Source organism: Raphanus sativus, chromosome 7 (genome assembly GCF_000801105.2).
Source record: "Raphanus sativus cultivar WK10039 chromosome 7, ASM80110v3, whole genome shotgun sequence".
NCBI classification, from domain to species: Eukaryota; Viridiplantae; Streptophyta; class Magnoliopsida; order Brassicales; family Brassicaceae; genus Raphanus; species Raphanus sativus.
In genome coordinates, this window is record NC_079517.1 from 15,854,121 (window position 1) to 15,861,952 (window position 7,832).

At 29.0% G+C, this 7,832-nt stretch overlaps 1 protein-coding gene across 1 annotated transcript; it reads right to left on the reverse strand.

Annotated features, from left to right (window-relative positions):
• Positions 1-193: 193 nt before the first annotated feature.
• Positions 194-2,234, reverse strand: LOC108815521 (uncharacterized). Its single transcript, XM_018588098.2, has 5 exons — positions 1,886-2,234; positions 1,289-1,818; positions 1,021-1,213; positions 647-922; positions 194-573 (listed from the first exon to the last, which is right to left on the reverse strand). Exons 1-5 carry the CDS (start codon positions 2,021-2,023, stop codon positions 211-213), a joined length of 1,500 nt encoding a protein of 499 aa, XP_018443600.1. The 5' UTR covers positions 2,024-2,234; the 3' UTR covers positions 194-210.
• Between the last annotated feature and the right edge of the window lie 5,598 nt (positions 2,235-7,832).

Genomic DNA, 7,832 nt, shown 5'->3' on the forward strand with positions numbered 1-7,832 from the left:
AATATATGAAAAATGTTTGATGTTAAGTTAGCACTTGAGATATCAATTTTATTAAAGGGATAACTCAAAATTGTAACTTAAGAATAATACATCATAACTCAAAAGATTAAATTCAATTCATGATTAGTAACATTTTTGAGTTACACTCCTAATTCAAACTTAATCAATTGTAATTCCAGTGACAAAAAAAAAAATCAATTGTAATTCATGTTACCAATCAAAACCCAAATCATCAAAATATTGGTCCTCCCACAACTCAACTTGACGTGTTAAATTAGCTTTTCTCTCAAGGACCTCTTTTAAAGCTAGACGGTCATAAGGAGGAACCATCACACAAGGAGACTCTTCACTTGGAGACATGACCATAGACTCCGCCATGAAATCTCTCCACCGTTCCGTCGCCGCACATCCCAAACTTTCCGGCGTGATCTCCTCCGCATCCGAAGGAATCTTTACCTTAAACTTCAAGAGCTTTGCGTACTCATTGAGCAAATGAAACATATAGTCATACACATACTTCATGTTCACCTCCTCTCTTATAAATCTACTCCCTACCTCTCCAATCTCACGTGCCTACACAGAAAAAAACCACGTTTAAATTTAAACAAAACAAACTTTGATGTCAAATTTGATAAACCTTGATGACCTTGTCCACGTGGGTATTGCCCCAATGTACGGCGAACTGGAGAGAAGTACACTTGGAGTCGTCTCTGATTGGCCAATAGTGTTGCAGTGGCATCATTCCTCGTATGTAGAAGTCGTAGAATCTTGGTTTCACGTATAATGTCATAGAATCACATGCCATAATATATTTCTCACTAACCGACCATGCCCATCCTTCTATATATATCTTGTATCTGTGGGTGCACTGGTTCTCTAGTTTTGAGTTTTTGAACCCTTCTTTCGCTTCTTTATCCCAGTCCTTGAAGACAATTAGCAAAATCAATAATTTTTTTTAACTCATATACACATGTAAATGTATAAGATAAAATATTTTTCTAAAGTGAAACTTGGTAACACCTGAACATAGAGACGAGTGTTCCATTCTTCTTTTTCCGAAACGTTACACTTGAGAAGATCTCTTCTCGTGGAGGCTACATAAGGATTACCTCTCCAATAAGCATACGCCACACGGTCCTTCCATTGAGTTATATTATTCCCTTCCTGTATTGCCTCTAGCGACGCACCCCATGGATTAATGTTTACTTCGGCCCTGTCCCATTACAAGCTTATATTACAAATAAGGCCTAATGATACTAAAGCCCAGTACTTAGTAGAGTTCGCTTACCAGCCCCAGAAGGACCAATCAGGGAAGACAATATCCAAGCTGACATCATCAGAACAGTAACGGAACAGTGGAGGTGGATAATTGTTTTGTTGACCTGTAAAGTCATCAGATCTGACGACAGGGCGATCGTCAGCGTCGAACATAAGGTCCAGATCAGGCAATCTATCAGGGTACCACCGTAACAACTGTAGAATTCCCCACAGAGTAAATTCATCTCTCGTTTGAATGGACTTTCTGTATCGCTTAACGTACGCCTTGCCGCGGTGGATCACTAGTCTAAATTGCGCCGTTTGGCTCGCTTTCTCGACCATGTCTCTAGTTATTCCCGTTTCTTTCCACGGTCGTAAGTCTTCGTGGATCCAACGGAAGTAAGAAGGACACGACGATGGTTGTGGTTGTGAACGGTTGGAATGTATTCTCCATGTGAGATTCTGAGAGGAAGGAATCTGATGTGTTTGAATCTGCTCGCATTGGTAAGGGAATTTAGGTTCAAATATCTTCGGTATTAGTTTAAAACCTGCAAAAGCATTCTAAAAAACATTGTAGTGTTACACTACAGAATGCACACAAAAATAATATTTTGGATTTAAAACTCACAACATCGAGATAGCCCAGATAATCCAAGAGAGCAGTTGATACGAAGAGATAAACAAGGATGAAAACAGTAGATTTCACGATGTTTTTTACAGGAAACGGCAGCGTTCTGCGCTGTTCATCATTGCTGTTCATCTTCATGCCTTTCACTCCTTGATGCACGAGTCTTGGTGTTCTTTATGAAGTTAACAAAAGTTATAAAAGAGAGGACATATACGACATGGGGAAACGGTCAAAAAACCCAAGACAAAAAGACTAACGATAGAAAACAGAGGCTTTGATTTTTCAATTAACTACCTGTTGATTAAATGAGTAATGACTTGGATATTATAATGTATAGGCAATGATAAGTTAGGGTAGATAAGATTGATGTATATGTATGCTTAAAGTCTTTACCTATGTTGTTGATATGATTTGACTCTAGTTTACCGACCAATAGGAACCAGTTATTTTACAATCAATATCTTTAAAAAAAGAAATAAAATATTGTCAAAATATATCTATGCTATTTGAAAAGAATGATTCTTAAACAATCTATTTATACAAATTTGTTGCACCCTTTCATTAGAATTAACTTTTATTGGTCTTTTTTTTTTTTTGAAACACCCAAAGTAACTTTTATTGGTCTTACCTTATATTTTGTAACAATACCTTAGTTAAAACCATATATTACCAGATTTTTATTCTTTCATAACAATAAGAGCTATTAACTAATAATATTGTTAGTTTGTTACCGAAGTCGGAGGAAATCAAATTATGGAAAATCGGCGCTTATTGAGCATTCCATGTATGCACTCTCACTCTATCCATATGTTATTTTATGCTTTATTGTTTATACTTCTTAATTAAAACGAACAGCATATTTAATTTAGTACATGCAATATATATAATTTCCATTATAACGTCTAACTAGATCTTGACCCGCCCTTTTAAAGGGCGGGTATGTTTCTTTTGACAAATTTATTTTTGTAACAAATATGTTTCAATATAAAATGTATATCAAGTGTGTTAATGATTTTTGTTAGGAGTTGTTTTTAGGTTTATGTTAGTTTTCATCTATGCAAAATGTTAGTATTGTGAAATAATCATTTTTTATTGAAAAATACATTAAGAAATTAAACTTAAAATTATTTTCAGTAAAATTAATTTGTACATTTACTTGTAAAATTATACCAAATTCTAAATGAATTGTAATATTATTTAAATTAATAATGGCTATTGATAGGCATGGGCATAAAATCCGGAACCCGAACCGAAAAATCTGACCTGTTATTCGACACGAAATGTAAAAATACCCGAACGGGTCTTGTAAGGTGGTACAAAAAATATCCAAACCCGAAGTGTTATTAACCGAACCCGAACGGGTAACCCGAAAAATCCGAAAGTAATAGTTAATATAAATATTTTGAAATATATATAAGTATTTCAATTATTAAATTCAATATTTATGGTAATATGATATATAATAATAAATATTAATTTTTTTGTAAATGCTTTAAGTACACAATTAGTTATAAATAGATACTTTATAATTTGCTCATTTAAATAATAGGTCTACTCTCTATAAGGTAATGTATATTGTTTATAAATGATGTTTGTTTTTATGCTTGATCTAACATTTTATTATTATTTTATCAATTTTATGTTTGAGAGATTACTTTTTATTTAGTTTAGGTGTTTTTCTTTATGTTTTTTTTAAGTTTTTGTTTTTTACTTTGGTTATATCCGAACCGAACTGATATAACCCGAATCCGAACGATATGGTTACTTTATGGGTTTTATGGGTTTTAGGAAGAAATACAATTTTGAACCGAACCCGGAGTGTTATTATTCGAACCCGACCTGTACTAATAAAATTTTAGTATGGGACCTAGAGGCGTGAACCCAAAAAACCCGATCCGAACGCAAACGGGTACCCGAACGTCCATGCCTAGCTATTGATATGATCCACTATATTCATAATCAGGCTTTTAAATGGATACTGGAAAATATAATATATTCAAAATGTCTAATATCCATTGAGAGAACTCCTGCAAATCCATATTTTGATATGCGCTTAAAAGTGGTGGGTATATTTTTTGTTGGAAAACTTATTTTACGTAATAAAATTATGATTTTGATATATTATATATTTTAAATTTTTATGAATTTTATCTTAAATTTACTTATATGGCTTATTTTGTTATTTTAAATATGACTAAATTTTTGAAGATTTTAAATCATTCTAACCCGTTATATGATTTTATTCATTTAACCCGAAGTTAAACTTATTTTACACTGATTTTTTTTCTAATTTAAATAAAATATTTTATATCTTCAATATTCTCTGTATTGAAAAATTTATTTGTGCATATCAAAAAAAAATTCTATAATTTTATAAAATTCAGTTTATGTGATTTAGTTTTTATTTTAAATGGATATGTTTTTTTTAAGATTTGAGATAATTTAGACCAGTATTATGATTTTGTTGATTTAATCATTTGTTGTTTCAATTTTTTGAGATTTTATTTAATAAATACTTTCAAATAATTAATAATGTGAAAGATGTTTTGGAAAGATATGGTGCAAATATTTAGGAAATAAAATTTTCAAAAAGCTAAGAACTGAATTATATTAAATCCATCTATATTATTTACCAAGTGATTTTTTTCAATGCTTGTTTGGATTTAACATTTTTTGCGGGTTCAATAGTTTTAGTTGTGAGAAAAATCTTTTAAAATTTTGTTTTGTTCACTTAATTTTTTTACAATAGTAAAAATGTTAGGTAGATGTACTATAACTATAAATCCGTTTTAGGCTGATAAACTTAATATTTATTGAACACTAAACTATATATCCGCATTTGAATTGAATATGATTTTAGATTAAATATAGCTAAAATCAGTTAACATTTTCAACAAAAAATCTAGGAATAATTGATTATATATTTAATTTAATAGCTTAATAGATTATAAGCAAACTGGTATACAACCTATAACTATTTACAAAATCCTTGCAAAATCAAACCTATAACAGCACATAGACTGAGATCAACATACCAGGCAATGAATCAGAATATTCTGTTTGTGACTCTGTTGAGTCCTCGATAGGATGCTGAGTGACGACTTTCTTCCTCTTCTTTTTGGTTGGATCAAAGAGTGATTAAGAATAGCCAAACAGTTTACACCCAACAATCAGACTAATCAAGCAAAAAAAAAAAACAAAGTCTAACTTGAGCTTTATCGAAATTATTAATATGTAGACAAAAAAAAACTCAACTTACCTCTTGCTCGTCCTTCACTTCCTTCGTCTCATTATTTTCATCAGCCATGATTACTACTGAAAAATATAATAAACACATAGAAACCAAAAAATTGATAACGTAAAGCATTCGACTGCACAGACACCCCAAAAAATTAGGGTTCTGCATCATAGTGATAAACTCTAAGCAAAGTACAATAGAGCTAAGATTCCATTATCTAAGAGATAAAATAACAAATTTCAACTCCCAGTAAGGATCAATACAATTGATTATACGCCCGATATATCTAGGCTAAGGTTTCACAATAGATTTATCAATCTCTTCAATCATTTGCTACGTTCGAGAAAAGAATATGAATTCGAAAAGGAATCAACAAAAACTCACATACGATTTGAATGCAAAGAGATATGGAAAAGTGGAATGGATTATTACTAAACAAATATAAGAAGTCACGTTGATTTGGAGTTTAAATTAACCTTTTTGAATTTAATTCAGATTTAATCAGAATCATAGCTTAAATTTAACGCAGTGGCATTTAATTGTAAATATTATTGAAAGAGAATGGCACCTCAAAAAAGGGCTTTCTGTTTTAATAGTATTGATAATACAATCATCCAACTAAAAACATGGATTAAAATCTTATTTTTTAAATTTGTTTTCATTTATTACTCTTCATTTTATATCATACACATCTTCTATAAATTAACTTTATTTTTCATCGTAGTGATTGTTAATCAATAGTCTTATACACTATATTTTCATGCTCAGGATCTACAATATTTATATATTAATTATTAAAATGAATTAGTATATACATAATGTACCATGTCATCTTACATTATATAATTCAAATATTTACAAAATCAAATTTAATAAAAATATTTATACAAATTATATGTTAAAATTACATATATATATTACAGTAACTTAACTTTTATAAAAAATATTATAATAAAAAATTATTAAGAAACTTTATAAACTATTAAAAATCTACAAATATGTTCTATTGAATTAGCTAAAAAATCTACCATTAAATTATATCAATTTAACAAATGTAACTCCTATTAAAAATACACAAAATATAATGAGAGAGTAGGTCTAGGTATTTAGATATTCGGGTCAGTTCCTTTTTATCTCGATTCTTTAGGTTCTAAACATTTAGACCCAAATAAATATTTGATTTTTTTTTTAATCTGGGTTTAGGACAATTCCTTTCAGGTCCGAATCGGTTCAGAATCATAATTCAAATACATGTAAAGTACATGTAATATTTGGGTACATAGAGATCGGTTCAGATATTAAGATCTGAAAAGATTAGAAGTAACTGAAACTTGAAAAATAATCTGAAACTTGAAAATAACTGAAAATCTAACAAATACCAAAATATATTTAAATATCAAAAACCGATATGAAATTATTCCTGAAATATAACCCGAGAAAAAAAATACCCAAACTTTTGTCTGAATGCCCGAAGTATATTTTTAAATTTCGAAATTTTACCTGAAACCTGAAAGTATAACTGAAAAATTACCCAAAAAGAATATCTGGAATACCAAAAACATATTCAAAATATCAAAATATACCTAATGCACAAAACATTTCATGTATTTTGGGTACCATGCAGGGTTTGGGTTTGGTTTTGGGTTGGATCCGTCCGAACCAAGATTCATTGGTCCAAAATACTCAATATGTACATTTCCCTCGACCCAACCCCGATTTTGTATTTTGGATCGAGTAAATGTCTAGGCTTAAGAGAAAAAATTATATAAAAATGTACATACTAAATCTCAAATAAACTACTTTATAAATTATATAATTTGAAACAAATTATCTTCTTCGATATAATACAATTTTGTAATATAATAATGTACAACAATCACAAAATACTAATTCATGTCAAAGTTTTTCTATAATCCAAAAATTCTCGCACTTTTGAAGCGTAGATCAAAACCTAGTTATATTTTTAAAATAAAAAGGTTAAAATAAATAAAATAGTATTATATGCAAAAAAAAATATTTTTTAAAAAATATTTTAATACCGTCATCAAAACACTAAACCCTAAACTTTTGATTAAACTCTAAATCCTAAATTAAAAACACTAAATATTAAATCTTAAAAATACTAAACCACTAATCCTAAAAAAATTTAGAGATTGTGATTAAGGGTTTAGGATTTACCCAAGAGTTTAGGGTTTAGTATTTTGACGATGGCGTTAAAATATTTTTTAAAAAATGCATATACTAGGGTTTAAGATTTAGAGTTTAGGATTATCCAAGGGTTTATGGTACACCCAAGATTTTATAGTTTAGGATATAAGGTTTGGGGTTTAATGTTTTTTTTGAAGATGTTAAAATTATTTTTATAAAATTATTTTTTGTAACTACTATTATTTTTATTTATTTTCTTTTACTTTTAAATTTTTAAAATATAATATAATTTAACAATATTTTGTTTCATTTTTTAAAAGATATCGATTATGAAATAAATGATTTCTACTGGTTGATAAACCTACATGTTCACCCTAAGATGAACCCAAAAATAACTTTATAACATAAGATAATTAAGTAATAAAATAAGAGTTTTTTTTTGTTCACTTTTTAGGATAAAAATGTAGGTTCACCAGCCAATGAAAATGATTTATTTCAGATTCATAATCTTTTTTTTAATAAAAAAAACATTTTTTGATTTATATTATATTTTAAATTAAA

What these genes read in the sequence shown, in the direction of transcription:
- LOC108815521 (XM_018588098.2), bottom strand. Translation starts at nt 2,023, where the DNA reads ATGAAGATGAACAGCAATGATGAACAGCGCAGAACGCTGCCGTTTCCT. An exon ending in ACACTCGTCTCTATGTTCAG is followed by an intron (nt 923 to 1,020) that starts GTGTTACCAAGT and finishes ATTGTCTTCAAG; the next exon opens with GACTGGGATAAAGAAGCGAA. An exon ending in GCAATACCCACGTGGACAAG is followed by an intron (nt 574 to 646) that starts GTCATCAAGGTT and finishes TTTTCTGTGTAG; the next exon opens with GCACGTGAGATTGGAGAGGT.